Here is a 19,494-nt window from a genome sequence, read left to right on the forward strand (position 1 = left end):
GCTGTTGTCATTTTATTAGTGTTATCATTATCATTATTAGTTTCTTCTTTTCTGTTCTATTAAACCGTTCTTATCTCAACCCACGGGTTTTGCTTCTTTTCCCGATTTTCTCCCCCATCCCACTGGGTGGGGGGGAGTGAGTGAGCGGCTGCGTGGTGTTTAGTTGCTGGCTGGGGTTAAACCACGACAATGGTGTAGACAAAGGTCCATCCAAGACTGGACTACACCTTGAGTTTTATTGCTTTTCCCTGTGCAGCCTTTCTTGGGGTATTGCCAGCAGCTTGGTTTGCAGGATGGAAAGCAGGATAGAGGGGACAATGAAATGCTGTAAGATCAATGTATAAGGACATGTGGGACAAAATGAGCTTTTACAGGCTTTGTATATATAGCCAGAGTCCATTCCACATTGTAACAGTTTCTGTGCTCCCAACAGTGTAACAAGGTGCAACAATTTGTTTTATGAAAGCATTGTTAATAACGCTTTTATATACACGTGTGTAGGGGGGTATGTGTGTGTGATTAGAAGCAATCTTCAGATATCAACTTGAGGCTGAAGGCAATAACAGCCTTCCAAGATAATGAGACTCCACTCATGGCTTCAGTGGAGCAACCCAGAGGAGAACCATCTTGGCAGGATCAGTTGGCCATAAAAGGCCCAACCAAAGTTAAAGCAGGCATTTGGGGTGTGACTCATGGAAACGGTCTTTTGTATCACTGAGTCTTTTGTCATTTTATACAACTACAACCTTTCTTCCCCTCCATTCTTTTAATAATGTGTTTTGAAGTGGATCCTATTCTGACCAGAGGAATGGGAGAAAACATGGTATCTAGTCTGCTTGTAGTGTAATGTAAGCAACTGTATGGACATGTGGGCTAGTTAATTTGCAGTTAGAAGTCTTTGGCTGCAAAGATAAGTAATTGGTAAGGGAGAAGGGTTCAAGTTAGTATTAAAAGTTGAGCCAAACTGTTCTGTTCCACCTGTGGGTCACATCTCTTCAAATGTTCAGGCTTGGGTTGCTAAAATCAGACAGCCAACTTTTTTTTTTTTTTTTTTTTTGTAAATACTTGTTTTCAAATTAGACAGTTTGGTGGTAGGAGTTTTAGCAGATTTCAGTACTGAGCTATACATTAGATGATTATAGAAGCTGAAATGGCTAATCGTAGATGCCTGCTTTTGAAAAAATGAACCATTACCTATGCAAGCTTTCAGTTTCTTCATCTCTAGAATAGAGATAATATTTCCCAGTATGGCCCTTGGGACTTTGTTAGTTTGAATGGATTGACATGAGACAAAAGATTCAGATTCTTTGGCTGGGAAAGTGCTATGGAAATACAGTATATTATTGTGTTATCCTTTGAGACATTTCTGTGAAGCCAGTGGGGTGACTGTCATGATAATAAAGAAAACCTTAGAGAAGCTAACGAAATAATGATCCTACTTCCTTTCTAGCTATTCTTTGAAAGGGCAAATGCAATGAGTGATAATGGTTTAATGAGAAAGAGTCATTAGGGCATCCAGCCTGCATCTTTAGAAGTGCAAAGCATTTTGGGAGATCTGAAAATGACTTGGAGAACAAAACCAAAGTAGCTCTATCAGAATATTAAACTGTTATTTGTATTCTCTTTGAATGCTGATTGAAACCAGTGATCTCTTTCCCTGGCTGGTGGCTGGTACATGTGTAGTCATGAATGGGGCTTGTTCGGAGCTTCAGTGCCTTTGGAAGGGTGAGATCAAGGAAGTATCTCAGTGCTTGCCCTCTGTGTGTTACCCTCTGCTTAGAGCTTAGTGTTACTTGAGGATTCCTGACCTGTTGAATTTGCATGTATAGGGGGCCTTGTGTAGTGGAATTAATTAGCCTGGATTATGCAGTTTTATTAATTGAGCTGCTTCAGTTTCAAGCTTGGCTGGAGGGGGAAAGCTGCTAGGTTTTTTGTGTGGTATTGATACCTAGCAAGAAAAGAGCTTCAGACTCTTTGGATGGGAAAGTGCTATGGAAATACAGTACACTATTGTAATATCCTTTGGGATGTGTCTCTGAAGCCCAGTGAGTATCAATACTATGCATTAGTACAAAAGTGTAAGTGTACATTAAGTGTAAATAGAGCTAGTATTAGCAATATTTTAGTATTAAAGATCTAAACCAGAACACAAGGAAGTTATGTAAGACTTGAAGCACCCCTGACTGCTGAGTGTTCAAAGGATGAAGGTTGGTTCAACCCATTTAAGGAAAGAACCAGTTTGCAAAACATTTAGGAATTGTGCTTGAAAGATGCACAGAAGCAAATGTGTTGGAGCCACATCAGTGATAAAACAAACTTTTGACTTGATGGGTCCTACTACTTGGAAGCGTGAAACCAGCTATCTGGTTTTGCGGCATGGCCCTTTCAGTGTCACTGTGGACACCACTAGCAGCAAGGAAACTAGCAGAGCTGGGTGCAGATTCTGGCATTGCTCAGTCTCTGCAGCCACTTGAGTCGGAGCCTTGAGCTGCTAGGCACAGTGGCACTGTTCACTGTGATGCCAGAAGGGTAACTTGGACTATTTCTCTGCTGGGCAGACAAGCAGCAGAGGACTCGTCTCAGGCAGAACCACAAAGCTGCAGATGCTAAAGGCTAGCTGAACTTAGAAAATCAGAAAATTACTGGAGGTAGTTACTGGGAAAGGCACTGAATTGCTACCTGTTCTCTAATCATCTGTTTAGTTAAAAGCATGATTAGAGACGAGGGCAGGGGCCATGAATTCTCATCTTAATAAAATCATAGGTATGTCCAGGTAGGCTTTTTGTGAGGGTCTTTCCTTGTCCACCTGATAAGGATTGTGTTTGTTCTGTCCATATGATGGAAGTTGTGTAGGGTCAGGAGCCAGGCTTTCCCCACTGTTTAGATGGGGTGGGTAGGATTTTCACGCAGGTTGTGACACCCGTCCTAAAGCAAGCTGGTGCTGACCGCTCTTCAGGTGTGGGATCCTGTACTAGGAAGCTGTTGATTTGTTCTGGCAAGAAAAATCTTGTTTGTTAGGAAAAGCAGAGTACGAAATAGCAGAGAAACAAGCAGGGCAAAGTGAGGTTTCAAACATGCCCACAAATGAGGAGGAGGAAGCTACAGAAAACCCTCTGTGACGAAGCAGCCCTTTTCCCCAGTCACGAATGGGTAATGCCACCCCCAGATCATCTGCTCCTTCGGGTGGGATTTGCTAGTGTAGGGGCCTGAATCTGTCTCTGTAACTCAGAAAAACTAAATGCTTGGCACAAAGTAGGATGGGGGTGACTGAGGACTCAAGATGCCAGTGTAGGTACATTTTTATCTAGACATGAGTTCAGCTGTTACAATTCTGAGCCACATTTGGATCCCCATCTCCAAGTCAAAAATCAGCCTACTTAAATAAAACTGTTGTTGATGGGTTTAATTTGGATTTTTCTGTTGGATTTGTCTGAAAAGAGAATTTGTGCTAAGCGTGCTGCTGAGATCAGAGTCCTCTCATGTAGATGTCATTTGCAATCCCACACTGGCACATGAGAGCAGAGCCTGTCCCCAAAGTCCATCTTCATGGGTGCACCACAGCTACCCAGGTGCATAGGATTAATTGATGCAGAGACAGACCTTGTCCCAAAGGGCTCAAGTTTCCTTCTCTTTTCTGCTGGCCACCCTGAATGAAACAGGAAAGCTTGAGTTTTAAGGGTAATAATGCTCAAGCTGTAACTGTGAGCATCTGTTCACACAGTCTTTTCCTTCTCCTGAGTTCTAATAACCACATAAACTCTTTTTTTCTCCTCTTTTCTCCAGGTCAACAGATTATGGCACTACCTATGAAAAACTAAATGACAAAGTAGGCCTGAAGACTGTGCTGAGCTACCTTTATGTCAGTCCCACTAACAAGAGGAAGGTAAGAGAGAGCCGTCGAGCTGGTAGCTATAGAAACAAAATTACGGCATTCTGTTCATTCTGAGAGGAATTATGATCCTAAAGCGAAATCCACTGGTAATTCACAAGAGCTTGAATTTGCCATCTAAGTTGCACTAGTGCAATTCCACAGAATGCAGTAGAACTATGCCTCTGCTACTTGTGATGGGGATGGAGCGCTTGATTTCCTGCTGCATGTGTTAGAGAAATAAAAGGATTGCTTTTATTTGCTTCTAACTGTTACAACTTTAAAGAAGCTGAACTCATACAAATGTTTCTGGGACTCTTGCTTACACTGGCTTTGGCTAATACACCTCTCCCTGCCTTCTCTGTCTCCTCATTATTAGAAATACTGAGTAAAAGGCATTTATTTCTGCATTTGACTCTTTTCCCCTTTATGCTTTCCCTAGCTAGAAGTTAGAGGTAAAAATGTAAATGACATTTTCAATGGTTACATCATGTAAGGGGGCTGAAAGCAGAATATGCCTGGGAGAGTGGGTGGGAGACCTAAGACTTGATTTGAATGTGTAGGAGAGAAGATGAGGTCATAGCTTTCAAACCCCCTGCTCATGCTTCCCACCTGATGCAATTAGGGCTGCAGCTGGCTCACGGAGCGCAGCCCAGAAGTTACTACTCAGTGCCTTTTTGGTTTAAAATTATTGCCTGTGTTGATTCAAGGGAGGTAGTGGGACAAAGATGCTTTCAGCTACCCGCAGAAATCAACGTGGGAGGGCTGCAGCATGTAGCTAATAGCTGGCAGTGGAGTCATGTTTGGATGGGGTGCAGCCCATTTGGCTTGATCACTTCCAAACTGCTCATCTCCTGTCTCCATCCATAGGTTTCCAAACTAGTGTTTTGCTGTTCTTATTGTTACTATTGTGTTTTACATCACTGGTCAGTCTACAGAGGTTTCAGGATTGATGTTTATTTCAGTGTATGCAACCTTAAGGCAGTCATAACTCTGATTACTATCGGCAACAATGCGTGTGTGTTTGGATGTATAGAGGAGAGGAAGAATGCAGTGGGCAGGGGTCAGCTTATATTTTTTTCTGATGCAGAAGCTGAATTATTGTGACAACTACTTTGACTTCTTTTTTCTGAGCAAAATGGAATGAAGATGTTTCATAATGAACTATCTGGGCCTTCACACCGCTCCCATATCCAATATGGTGGGCACTGAAGGGTTAATTCTTCTTCATTCTGTTTCCAAAGCAACTCTGCCCACCCAAAATCAGAGGCAATATGCTCAGTTACAAATCCTACATCACTGGTGTAAATTCTTCCTCACAAATTGGAGTACTAGATTATATGATTATCTTCTAGCAATTTCTCAAGCTATCGAGCTTTACAGATTAGCACTCTTTTCTCTCCTTTTCTTTTTTTATTAATAACACCTACATTTCATCATATAGTGGCATGCAGACGTATCTTTACCTGCTGTTTTCTTATTTCACATGACAATTTTTAAAAATTTATTTTGGTCTTATGTCTTAAGGAAATGATTTCTGTCTGTCTGTCTTCCCTCTTCTCCTCCCTTCTGAAAAAATGTTTTGAAACGGAGAGAAGAGCTGTAAGGAAAACCTGCAGGAAACCAGCTTCAGTGCTGGCTGCTGTGGGAACAACTTGTCTCCATGCTTTCCACCTCTGCTAAATACACGGGCACTGTTACGCTGCATAGTTAAACAGCTGGTTTGTCTGAACCCAGAGCTGACTCTACTTTGACCGTCAAAGCAATTCCAAACATCCATGCAGCATTTGAAAAATGCCTGAAGAAGGTGTCACTGGATTGGAGCATATGGGATTTGTCAAATTCAATTTCAGGTTTATTGTCCACCCACCACTTACAGATTCATGAGATTGTGCACTGCAAAAAATGCACTTGGGTTGTAATCTTCTCCAAGTCTCTCTGGGTGAATATTTTTACAGTGGCCTGCAGAGTAAGCAACATGTTTTTGCTGAGCTCCTGAGGACAACCGCCAATATTAAATCACAAAGCAGTAGGTGAATCAGTTGCACCCCAGTAGAGAAAGTCCGGACCCCTTGTGTTTCACCTCTAACAGCAAAAGTGCTGGCTAGTTGAACACAATGTGGTGATCTCTTGTGAGCTTCAAAAATAGGCCTTTGAGGCAATAAACAGGAGGGAGATACCAAAAGTAACACGTGTGCACAGGGCCCGTGTGCACACAGTGAATTCTGCAGACCCTTTCCAGGCAAGATATTTTCTCCTGAGGCATTAGCTCCCGGGTACTGATTGGACCCTGCATGCCTGGCAGCTCCTGTCGATTTTTGATGGGTTTGCACACTGTTGCTAGCCCTGTCTGCTCATTAGTGCTTAGAGGATTAGCAGTTACTCGGAGGAGGAGAAAAGCTTTCCATACATTCATTCCTAATTGATTTACTAGTGAGAAGGATAATTACCTCTCAGCTACCCTGCAGAACTACAGTGGGAATTACCTGTCAGATTTCTTTGAAGACCCAAAATGCCTCTCTTCAGCTGTTAAATAGGAATTATGCATTCAGCCAAATGCCAGTTATATAAACATCATTTACCTGAATTGTGGCATAACCCTAGGCTCAATTATGAGGCAAGAGGATGTAAAAGCTGGATTTTTTCTTTCTTCTTTTAAAATAAAAGCTTTTTGTTTCTGATTTATTTTTTGAAATTTTTTTGTGGGAATATTTTAAGTTTTTAGCAGCTTCTGCTGTATTTCTTTGCTCATTGCTGCCAGGTCATGGTGGGACACTGATTTCTCAATACCAACATCTCCGCTTATTGCAATATGGGGGATCAGATGAGTCTGGAGTTCAAATGCAGAGGCTGAGCAGCTGGGTGAGGCATAGCTACAACCCATGGTCTAGGAGCCTGTGCCATTCCCCTTCTCTCTTGGTGCCAAGAAAGCCACACCTGATGCATGTCTTACCCTCCTGAATTATGGCATTGCAACACCCTTTTCTTACAAAGTGGATTCCTTTCTGGAAGAAAAATTGAGCTTAATGTAGGAATCATTTCGTGACATTCTGGAACACATGCTCCACATGGAGGTCAGACTTGATGACCTAATGGCTCTTTAGGCCTCAAAGTATTTCATTATCTTTGGGTTTTATTCTGGTCCCAACAAAGTTAATGTCTGAGCATCTGCTATGTAATATTGATGGCAAAAGCAAGTCCCCAGTTAGCTTCATGTATTGTTGGCCTTCCTCTTTTAAGCTAAAAACTCTTGTTTCAGTTTGGGTTATATATTTAGTCAATTTTATTCATTTCATGTTCTCTTTAGGCTTCCTTCTAAGGTGCTCCTGTGTGTCTCTCCCACCCCTAACTGGAGAGTCCCAGCAGGGTGTTGAATATTAGCCCTGTCTGTATTTGGTGTCCTGCCGAGTATCGAAATGTCTTTCCTGACACAGCAGACTGGAAAATGCTGGAGCAGCCTGGAAGCAGCTGGTCCTTCAGTCCTGCCCTTTGCTCCTCAGTGAAACACATCCGTCACTAGTGTTTATCAGTGGGCAAAATCACCATGGGGAGATCATATTGTGCCTGAAGAGAAAAGAGGCAGCTGAGAGGGGAGGAGGTGAAGAAACACAATCTCTATGGTTATCATGGTGATAAATCCTGGACAGCCTTGGGTCTCCCTGGGCACCTCTTGGCTGTGCTGGTGTTTGGCACTTAGAGGCCAGATTTAGTCTACGGGTGTTCCTTGGTTTTACATGTTGCCATTGGGAGATATCAATCCTCCGCATGCACAGAGTTAACCAAGGCACAGAGCTGCTTAGCCAAGACCTAGCTGAGGTGGCTTTGGCTGTGTCCCCACGTGGTGCTGGGCAGAGGCAGGGCTGGGTCCCAGAGCTCCTGCCCCCAGCTGCTGACCCAACCTGCTGCTGGCTGGTTTTGGAGCTGAGATGGGGGTGTCCATTTCCTAGAAACCACAAGAAGATATTTGGAAAACACACTTTGCCATTGTGTAATTTGAGGTTTGCAGTTATAATTAAATCAACATAACAACATGCATATACCAGAGGAAGTTGCCGAGAATACTTCTTCCCAGGTATGATTCCTCTTGCCTCTCAAGTATCATTGCTAGTGATCAGGGCCAGCTTGGGGATCTGAGAGCACCCATCATTTGAAATGAGACCACCCCGGCATGCCGACATAAGGAAACCGTCAAGCAGGCTGCAGCCCATTGTGAATCCATAGCCGCTGGCTGCACTGAAGCTGAAATGCTTCCTGCTGTCAGCCAGGACTACTTCATCTTCCTGTGGAGCAGTTGTACTGCTAATTCCCTTCTCCCAAGAACTAACAAGCTCAGGGTTTCACAACACTTTGCAGCTGTGCTTACAGCCTCTGCTGCTGGGAGCTGAAACTGCCAGACTTGTATCTGCTCTCCTGCAGATGCTTGGGCTGTTTCTTCTTTCACTTGCACACTAGGGACTTGTATTTGGATCAGGAAAATCTGCATTGAGTTCTCATTAATACTACGAAATTCCAGGTGATCGTTAGACCTAGCAGTTAGACAACTCTGAAGTCCCGGGGGCTATGGCTTTCTGAAGATTTACTGTTTTGAGCCCTGGTGAGAAGCCAAGTGCCAGCAGTTTTGACACCTCTACCACCCTGAAGATGCTCTAATAGGCAAAGTGTATTCCAGGGCACATCTTCCCCTTCAGTGCATCTGCCCACCTGGTTATTTGCCTGAGAGACCCCATGAGAAGCATCTGCTTTGCCTGGTTAACACATAGGTTGCAACAAGCCTGATAATTCTGTTTTCTGAACTTCAGAAAAGAGAAACTTTCATATTTATTTAGCAGCACTCTTTCCTTACAGATGAATGGGATTTAAGGGCAGATGGTTGACTGCTCTGAACAGCTGAGACTTGCAAAATGCGTAGCTTTGGCTTTTCTACCCTATAGCCTCTTGTCTGTCTTTAGGGATATGATAAAAGGCTGCTTACTCTCTGCTGGGCAGAGATCTCAGTTCCCTGCTGTCCTTTATTTTGGGTGTTAGTTACATTTTACTAGAGGCAGATTTTCACAGCAGTCTGGGAATTAGAATTGTTTATTTTTTCCAAAGGACTCAGGGAAAAAGTCTCTTCTATTTTAATAAGAACATTTCTCTTGACTTTTTAAATTCCCATTTTCTTTCTATCCCAATTTTTTTTCCTTTTTCGTTGTTGAAAACTTTCTGTTAGGAAATTGGATAATTTCCACAAAAAAATTAAGCCTGTGATTCTTTGACTAACTGCCCGCACTCCAAAATGGCACTTTTTGCACCTGAAGTGCTGCGAGTCCCTATTTTCTAGCATGGGTTGGTCTTCTGTGTAAGATCCCCTATCCTGAGAACATATGCTTTCTTCTTGGTTGTGAATAACTGGATTCATTTTAGAATTGATGGCTCACAGAAGGATGCAAAGTCCTTCCAAAGGTGCAGAAAGATGAGAATGGAAGTCGCATATATCTGAAGTACCGCTCTATTCAGGCACTAAGGTGCCATTTTGAAACTCAAGGAATTGTTGTTGAACCATAGGTTTCATGTATTACTTTTTCCATGAAATGTTCTGTGAAGAGTGAATATTCTTGGTGAAGGTGTTGTTTAGCTGAAATCCCAGTTTTCAGTATGAAACTTTTATCTCTACCCTTGGGACTCCTGTGGAGGTTGAGAGGATGGAGTTAAAAAGCATTTAAAAGAAAAAGAAGAGAGGAAAAAGGAAGAGAATGATAACTCTGACAAAATCAAAACAAAAAGCACTTGCCTGTATATAGTATTGCTCAGAAGAGATGTGGATAAACGGGAGGTCCTGATTGCATTTAAGATCCGGGGTGCCATTTCTGATGTCTTAGAATACCTTCCTTCATGAATTTGCTTTGCAATTCAATTGGATGCAGTCGTCTTTAGCTTTTCTCCTGCTCTGTTACCATCGTTGTTGTAGGTGATAACTTGAAGAATTAAAAGGTCTGTAGTCTTTTGTGCTTACTCTCTGTACAGAAATATCACCCGGGTGCTGTGATTGAAATAAGGATTCCCCCCATTTTTCCCTTATACCAGAACCGAAGCACTGGATATTTTATTTATAGATAGACCTTCTAGCGAAGGGATTTGAACAGTAGTTGCAAACAGCATAAAGCAGAAATAAAGTTACAGTGCTCAGTTAAAGAGCTTTGAGAAAATGGTTTTGCGGACTAGTTTCCCAGTTGTCATAGAGTCAAAATGGAGGGGCAGTCCAAATCACTGCAGCTATAAAAGCCGAAGGCATGTGGCACCTCTCATACCTAGTTATGCCTCTGAACTTGGCCCATCAGAATGAGAAATGTTTAGAGGTATTTGGAGAGTCAGAAGCTCTGAAAGCTAAATCTAATTAGATTTGTTTGTTTCTGTGCAGCTTCTTGGGGATGAAGCGTGGCAACTGTTTATGAGCTGGCAGAGAGCAATGCTGCGTTGCAGTTCAGGTTAATGAAGGAAGAAGTTAATTGTGACTGTAATATTGAACTTACAGAGGAATGCATCTACCCGACTGGAAACTAGCTAGCATATTGGGAGTGACATCTCCTTTTACAGGAGCTGGAGATCCTAGATGAGCGCAAGTCGCTTTGACTTCCTTTTTATTTCTTCTTGCTCACTTGGAGAGTAACTAAGAGCAAACCTGGTCCTGGCCTCATGTATCTCCAAAGGGAGCTCCTCAGCTGTGATTGGAGCCTCAGGACAGAGCTGTGGTCCAAACTGATTTTGGTTTTGCCTTTATTTCTTAGTCCACTTGATCCCAAAGGGAATACCACAGCATTTTGTTTTCTTCTTACTCATCAAATGTGTGGTAGGCTGATGAGGCAGAGGTTCCAGTATGCACCTGATGCTTGCTAACCCAGCCTGAACTGAGCTGCCGTCCTTTGCCACAGCTCCCATTAGTCATCTGCTGCTTTTTCCTAAAATTGCATCCCAAGCTATCGGTGAGGAACTGAGCTCTGGAGTATCCTAAAGCCATTTGGCAGATGGAAGGTTTCTTTGGACACTTTTTCTTTATTATGCTGATGCTGTGATAAACAGCATGTGCTGCAAACTGGCACTTGCTGGTACGATCTCAGAGAATGTGTTTATAACACAAAGGCAAAGGGGCTGAGTTAGAGCCACAGGCCAGGAGTGATAGAACTAGTTGTTTCTGCTGTCTTTTATCCCTAATCTTCTCCTTCAGCCCAACGGAATACAGTTACTAAATAGCTCTTGGTTTTGCAGCTGCAATAAACAGGGCCTAAACTACCTGAGCTGCAAATGCAGTTGTAATCATTTCTTCGTGCACTCCTTCTCTGGACCTGTTGAGCTCTCTATGGTGTTCCTGTGCTTCCCAGCACTCCAAAAACCATGCCACTCAGTCCAGAGCCTATGTGGGCAGAACCTGCCTACTGCTGTACAGGAAAGGCTGTAGCTCTAAACCACAGCAGCTGGATTAGCTGAGCTCAGGTTTGTCTGCTCTGGTTATACCAGTGTGTTGTACAAATGTGACTGTGGTCTGGTTAACATGGCAGTGTGTTCTGTCTTGTAAATACACTTCAGGATCAGTCACTGTCAGTCTTCAGAACTGACAATTTAAATAAGGGAATAAAGGTGGGAATGAAGAAGTAATATTTTTCTTCACTTACTGATGAAGCAAAGATGATTTCCTCAAGGTCACCCACAACATCCGTGGCAGAGTCAGAGGATATGTGACACGATGTGTTTTATCTACAAGGTGCAGTGTTGTGAGCTGTTGTGCATGAGATTCTCTCTACTTGTCCGATTAATTCAGCTTGAATTTGTCACCTGAGAAAAGAGAGAATTTTTGTAAATATTTGCATAACCATGACCTGAAACTGTGTGAAAGAGATGTCTTGAGTTACAGATGTGTCATAATACTTGGAGAAGAGGACTTTAGGAATTTCTTCTTTTAAAGGGATTTTTATTGTCTCTTTTGAATTCAGAAAAATCACGTTTTCTCTGTAGGTTTCTCTGACCTTTCCTATGTAAGAAATATAGTTTCCTGATGCGGGATGACTTATTTTATTAGTGTTTTAAACATGGTTCAAGATCAATGAATGGAAGATGTTCAGATGTAAAGGCAAAATATGAGTGTTATTAGAATACTCTTAAAATATAGGGTCTTTTTCAGTATGCCCGAATAGGTTTGGTGGTTGTTTCTTTTTAATAATAATGATTTTTATTATTATATTTGGGGATTGTGCCTCCTTGTGGATCTTTGTAATCAAGGGGCTCCTGTGAGAGATTACTCTGCCCTGCTGTAGCCTGGGACTGTGGGGCTTGGCATGTCAGATGCCCCACTGGGACCTGACCTGACCTGACCTGACCGGTAGGCTCCTGTACTTAATGAATAAACTACTATCTGTTCATTTGCAGATTTTAATTTTACTACTTCTGACTTAACATAAATCACAGAGATAAATGAAGGTTGTATAGCATCTGTTGTCTGGGATGTGGCCATTTGTCAGCACAGACAGCACAGAATTGGGACCCAAGCTTATGAGAGATCCTTAACGGAAATTTTCCCCTTAAACAGTGACAATCTGATCATTGTACTTTAGGGAAGGCTGTCCCTCGGTATGCATGAACAAGAAAACTGGAGATTCTTGGGGCTTTTTCACTTAATTCTCTGAAAAAGCAGATCCATTAAAAAAAACAAACAAGAAACCCCCAAACCCCAGTGAACCTCACCCACTGCTCATCAGCTGTTTCTAAAAATAAACACAATTGAGATAATTAACAAAATGCTCACATATGGCATTATTTAATGTGGGTGGAGGGGAGAGGGTTAGAAGAGAGATGGGTATGTGTTTCTGTTTATACCTATCTTAAAGGTACTACATTGAAACCCATTGTTTCAGTGTTCATGAAGAAAAAAATGTTCTTGTATTATGAAATTCCAGAATTAGGGTTGCCTGTGTGTGCCTTTATGCATCTGCACTTCATGTCTTTGTACTTATGCATTCCAAGAGCTTTCACTTGCATATTTCATAGATTTCTGAACTCATTTAATATGCATTTGGTTGGTGCTGAGGTAAGTATTGAAAGCGAATGGAAACCTAATGCAGGATTTAATTAATAAAGATAGGGAATAAAATAAGGGCTAAGTTGGCTTTATGAAAAATGTTTTGTTAAATAAATGTCATTTTAGTCTTCACAGGTACTGCAAGTCTGGTTGATAAAAGTAAGCATGTAGACACAAGATGTATAAGTAAAATAAGAAAAGAGCAATCAGGCAACTACTATGTCATTTATCCACCAAGGACAGGAACTGTGATCCTGAAATCCCTGCTTAAATACTGCCTGGGGCTTTGGGAAAAAATTGGCCACTTGAATGAAAGCAGGCACAGATTTTAGGGGAAGGCAAATCAGAATTCAAATCCTCTGGACTTGACTTATTTACCATGCACACTTCCCTAAGGTTGCTTTGTGTGCAAGAAGCGAGTGGGCGAGCAGTGTTTGTTTGGCACTGTTTGTGATGGTAAATGTAGGTATCTACCACTTTAAACATACAATTCCCATCATCCTAAAAAAGATCTAAGATTGGTTGAGGAGAGTGTCACTGCACTCCATTGTCTACTGGAGTGGCTGGAGAGTCAGACGGCAAGGGGGAAAGATGGGAGAAACCCAAGCCAATATGTTAGCTTTGTTTTTATTGGACTTTGAAGAAAAAGGCCAGTTATCAGGTAAGACTCAGCTTGGCAGGATACTAGTGCACATCTATGCCAGGGCTGCCTTGTCTGGCTTCCTAGAAGTTGGTCCACCTCTCCTATTGCTCTCTCTGCCTGCTTTGCCTTGTATTGCTAGAGTGAGGACCCTACAGAGCCTTACAGATGGTACGAGGTCGTAAAGAGAAGAGATGGGGTAAAATCGGAAAGGTCACATCCACGTTTAGATGTGGACTTCCCAGAGTTGGCTGTCAGTATTTAATAAAGAGGTAGTTTGCTCTAATTTAGCCAGCAAGTGTTAAAGGACAGATCAGAAGTTATAATATCCACCAAAATAAAGCTGCAGTTTTGTCACTAAGCATGGCTATTGCTTTTATGAAGTGGGCAGAGCGGACCTGTGTGAGCTTTCGGAGTGCCCTGCCTCCGTTACAGGGACAAAAAGGGACTGTCAGGATGCATCACCTTGTAAGGGACTGTACTTAACACTTGTGTCAGCAGGGTGGACGCAGCTGCAGATCCTGATGTAGGGCAGGTTTATGAGACTGATTTCCTTTCTCCACCCTCCCTACCTCTCTATAAAACATGGCCGTCTCCTTTACTGCTGCAGCTCCAATAACATATTAATTTATGAAGTATGAAAAATGAGGTAGTTTTGAATTAACGAGGAGGGGAATGGTGCTTCACAGACAGCAGGATAATCAATCAATAATAACGAGTCAGCATGTCCTGTTATTAAAAAGGAGGAAAAATAATAGAATGGGTGGAGAGCAGCTCTTGGAAAAGGGGCAGATGGGTCCTTTTGAAGACTGCATAATGTTCTGACCTTGATCTTTAGTGATAAGAGCTGGTTCACTAGGACATGGTTATTTTTCTTTGAGGAAAATCCTCCCCCCACCAACCCCAACACCCAAACCCACTATTCTGTGGCAAAATGTCCTTTTACTTCATTCTTTTCCAAAGTGAAGAATAGAGAAATTCAACATTACTCATTGAGTGAATTCTCATTTTTAATAGAACAGATTAGCAGAGTCTGCAGGGTACATACTGGCCACTGTCTCAGTTTCTGCCATATATGCACATCTGCCTCATAGTGTAAATGCAGTAACTCTAATTTCAGCTCTGATGTGATCAATTCTGTGTAAAATGTTTTATCCCAAGCAGCATGGTGAATTCTGGAAGCCCTTGCATGGCTGTGTGAGGAGCAGTTTTTCTTCGATATGGAGCTTGGCTGGGCTAGATCTTAGAGAAACATTTCAGCACATCTCGGAGTGCTTGAGGCTTCTTTTTGCACTAGTCAGAGTTCATTACTCTTGACCCTATCCATCCTAAAATGCCTGTTTTCATTGTATGCAGGCAGACATTGCTGGACTCTGAAAGTAATGATAGGGATTTTCTAAGTGGTGCACAGATACAGTTAGAGGAAACTCAGGCTGTAGTTTTCTTATGAATCTGGGGAATCAACACTTAGCCTAGTCCTTATGTCTCTGTCTGAGGAAAGATTGGTGCTGCCTTTTGCAGTGGACCCCACAATATTTTAATTCTCTGTTGGAACAAATCAGGTTGTCCTTTTTCTGACAAAAAAGCTTATCTGATGTATTTTGCCTCCCTTTGAGCCATTCCATGGCAGGCCAACGTGATCCTTAAAAATGACTGCAAGAAAGCAACAAAATTTATGAAGGAGCTGTGTTCAGAGACTGAGTGGCAAGGGAGTGGAGGCAATGAACACAGTGCACAGGACTTGGGAATGGGTGGAAAGATGGAATCAGCTTGGCAATTTTCTGACTTTTGCCAATTGATTCCTAAACCAAAGTGTCAGGGTTGTGCTATAGATAAAACCTTCGTTCCCTCTTCCAGTTCCCTTTCCTTTTACACCAGTACTTCAGGACACTGTGGTGACCAGGGCTTATGTATGTGCATGGAAGGACACGGAAAGGAAATTATGTGATGTTGCCAAGGCTGTGAGATATCAGTGACCATGTTGGAATAGGACATAGCGGCTGTGGTTCAGTTACTGGGGCAGTCAGTCACCTTCTTGGTGTGTAATTGCAGACAAGACTTCTACCATAAACCTGTAAGGACTGTATCATCGGGAGCTAATTTTGCAAATGTAACGGAAAATGTCAAAGCCGGTGAGCTGGTAGTTGTGAATCCTGTTCCTAGGTCCTGAACTTTCCTATATATTAGGATCTCTGGCACCCGAGTTAGCGTGTGGAACCTGCAACCACAGCAGATAACTTAGAGCTGAGTGCTACTGTGCAGAGCACTACAATGCCATCATGTTTTGTAAATTTAACCTTTAATTTTTGGGGGCCTCAGCTTTCCATCCAGAAAATGGATAGAACTTCTCCTACCTCTTTGGCTTCCTCCAGTAGGGGGGATGTTAGGAAGAGAGGTACATTAGGGACAGTGAGGGACGTGAGTAATACATGCTAGGTAAGTAAATTGAGATAGATCATTAGCATCTGGATGTGAACATTGATAAAGCTGACTGTTGTCTATGTTCTCTTTGCAATCTGACTAAAAAGCAGAAAAATAAAGTGTGTAAGCAGAGGAGAAGCAATGATGCATTTAAAATTGTATTCAGGTTTAATGGCCTCAAGGGAGATACACAATACAATTTTTATTTTTCTAAAGAGTCCTGAAACACTTTACTGTCCTCAAATGAAATAGACTGCTGTATACGGCCTGCAAAAGTTTACCCCCATGAGTAACTATCCATGCACATCTCTTTGTTTTCTATAATGGGGCAACTACTGTGAGTAAACTTATTCCCACATGTAAAGTGTTCTCCCAAGTGAGACCTATAATCAGAGGAGTGTTTTTATATAAATGGTGTTCTCAGTTCCAGCAGCTGTGGTGCACACAGCCTCTCCTTACTGATAACATTATTTTCTGTAACTATTTCTGCTTACATGGTAAGTTACTATAATGGTGAAAATTACTTTGTAGTTCTATGGACAATAGCACAACCATGCATTTACTCAAATAACATACAATTATAACAGTGAATGCTGCTTTTCTCTTTCTGTGCACACAGTTTGGGATCAAAGCTGTTCTGTGCCACTAGAAAAAGCTGGTGACCATAAACCAATGTGTCAGATGTTGCAACAGTTAGAGATTTTCTATGTAGAATCAAGAAGAGTAAAAAGGCACCATGCAGAACTATGCTGTGCAGAAATACTAGACTCCAGAGCAAAGCACAATACAGATCAGAAGCTTTATGTTTCTCTTCTGCTGATTTGCTGTATTTTTCCTGTGGAAGCACTGGGTGTTGCGTAAGGTCACCAGCCAGGGTTCCTTCTACTTCTGGTCCAGGTCCAGTCATAGAAGTGCTGGTCAAACTGGCTGTATACCAAACCACCCATAAGTGGTGATGCTTGTAACCCATTTGGCAGTTCGTAGAGGGGAACTATGCATGAACATGCTGTGATATGGAAAAGCCTTTGGCAAAATAGCTGAACAGCACGCAGCACTGAAGTGGACTCAGGAAGGTGGGATTACTGTGGCAGAAGACTTTGCTCTGATGATCTGTGGGGAGCTGGAGAATGTGCAGCTGTAACAAGAGTATAATGGGATGGAGTAACCTTGGGTGAACTCTGCCTTGCTGTGACAATGAAAAGGTTTTACAACCAAGCATGTGGCTGTTGCCAATCAGTCACTCTTTGCCAGGTCAAACACATGCTTTTTGGATGGCTTCCATCCCCACTGGCACCTGAAATTTAACAAGCAAATGCTTGCTGTGCCTTGTAATTAAAAGTGAAAAGTACATGTGTCCAGTGCCAAAAAGACAAGAGAAAGCGGGGAGACATGTTGTTCTGACCTGCTTAGCAGTAAAACAAAGATGAGATGTTCTGCTTTGTTGGGTCTAGCACGATGGCTTATTCCACTCCTGTGCATGCAAATTGGATCCAGCCTGGGATTTGGCATTGCAGGCAGGTTAGGGCTGCAGCCTTAGACTATCTGAGTTCATTTCCCAGCTCTGATTTTGCCTAAGCCTTACAACCATGATATATTTTTCATTTCCCACTTGCCAAGGAGGATGGCAGAGTGGTTTTCCTTGAGGGGCTCTTGCTCTGTATCTGGTTTAGCCTTGATTTGCTCCTGATCCTCAGGGCATCCTGCAAGGTGCATCTGTGCTCTTGCGCAGCTGCTGGAGGTGGTAATTAAATGAAGCGCTCTCTCCATAGGGGATGAGGTGTGTGAGCTTGAAATTCTGTGAAGTGTTTTGTTTTGGTATGGCAATTTATGGCAGGTATGGCTGCAGTGCCAAGAGCCTGTTTTAATTTTGTACAAATCTGAACAATTAATTGTAATTGTAATCTGGATATAATTGGATATGAGAAACAATAGAGGTCAGAAAGATTAACCAGGGTTATTCACTATAAACAAGCATGGTGGGCTGATGTGCATCTCCTTAGAGAAGGCAAGGCAGTGCTGGTCCTCATTTGATGTGCTTTAACTAATATCTTTTCTCAGAGTTAATCATGTAAGATATCTCTCCTATGGATTTTCGGACAGCAGGACGATAGATAATCATTCTTTTGCCACCAAACTTCTCTATCTCAGAGTCTCCCCAAAGTCTTTCTGGCATCTCCATCCTTTTTAGTCTTTCCAAGAAGCAAGTGAAAGAATTAGTGAGATGCTGTAATTGTAAATGTGTACTCTTCCCTGACTGAGCCAACTATATGTAGCACATGCTGGGACTATATATTCCAATTGCATGTTTAGTGTCTGAGTGTAATACTAGTATCTCATGTGTGTAGATTATTCATCCTCATAGGCCAGACTTCTGCTCCCTAGAACTACTGGTTCCAAGTTCTGTTGAGACAAGGCACACATTGGGTTGGTTGTAGCTAAAACTCTTAGTTTTATTTCTGACAGTACCAGGATTCTGCTGAGGGGCTTTTCAAGTTAGCAGTGAACCTGGGGTGCTTGATCCTGGTGGGGAGGGTGTGCTGTTTGGACAGCAGATTTATGCTTGCATCATTTCTGATTGACGAAATGGTCTTGATATCTATGCAGAAAATTGTTGTGGTACAACTTACAAAACTTATGATGAAACTTGCTCTCAATTTTGAAGTTGGGCTGTCTAAATATATATAACAAGGGGACAGCAGAATAATTACAAATTGCATTTCAGAAGAGGATTTGATATTCATAAAAATGAACAAGCAGCCCAGTGATGTCCTCTTTTGCAGGGCTGTTGATACTCTGTTGCAGTATCACCAGAAGACCCTGCTGGTTTAGGTTAAAAAAAAAAAAAAAAAAAGTTTTCATTTTACAGCTTATTACAAAGACAAAACGTACTACAAAGACATAGGACTTGCATGTAACCTGAACAGCATGATGTGCTCTGATCATTCTCTCTCAATGCTGGAAAGATGGGGAACCCACATATGGGGTGTTCGTGTCAGAGATCTATGCTGTCTTCTCAAACCAACTTACTGGAGTAGAGAGCTGCAGTCTTCAGCACAGCTGGAGGAGTCTATGGAGGAGATCCTTCACAGGAGTTGGATACTTACAGAAACAGCTGTTAACATCTGGAAAGTTCAGTGACAAGCAATGGGATTCTGCAGAGTAGAGGTTGGTTTGTAATTACAGAGAAGTCCTGATGGAAAGGAAGTTCTGAAGAGAGGTTAGCGTGAAGTGCCTGAAAGGTCTTGAGAGAGCTATTTGGTTCTTTGGTCACGGTTCATATAATGCAGACCCAATGCAAAAGTCTCGGGAAGCTCTGTTTCATTGCTCAGTTTCTATGGGTGTCTGACTCATTTTTCATTATCCAATAATAAATACAGTAGTGAAAGTCACCTTTAACACTTAAAGATTGCTTGGATTTTATGGGATTGTATTGAAGTGAGTGCCAAGGTATAAAAGCCTTATGGTTGAGGTACTTTTATAACACATGCTTCATAAACCCTTATAAAGTGAGTGCAGTGC

At 42.2% G+C, this 19,494-nt stretch overlaps 1 protein-coding gene across 1 annotated transcript in view; it reads left to right on the forward strand.

Annotated features, from left to right (window-relative positions):
• SORCS3 (sortilin related VPS10 domain containing receptor 3) overlaps positions 1-19,494 on the forward strand; it is a 318,567-nt gene that overhangs the window by 146,297 nt on the left and 152,776 nt on the right. The window contains exon 3 of the mRNA XM_052799671.1: positions 3,784-3,883. Within this exon, the coding sequence (XP_052655631.1) occupies positions 3,784-3,883 (100 nt within the window). The remainder of the gene's footprint in view (positions 1-3,783; positions 3,884-19,494) is intronic.

Source organism: Harpia harpyja, chromosome 10, assembly GCF_026419915.1.
Source record: "Harpia harpyja isolate bHarHar1 chromosome 10, bHarHar1 primary haplotype, whole genome shotgun sequence".
NCBI classification, from domain to species: domain Eukaryota; kingdom Metazoa; phylum Chordata; class Aves; order Accipitriformes; family Accipitridae; genus Harpia; species Harpia harpyja.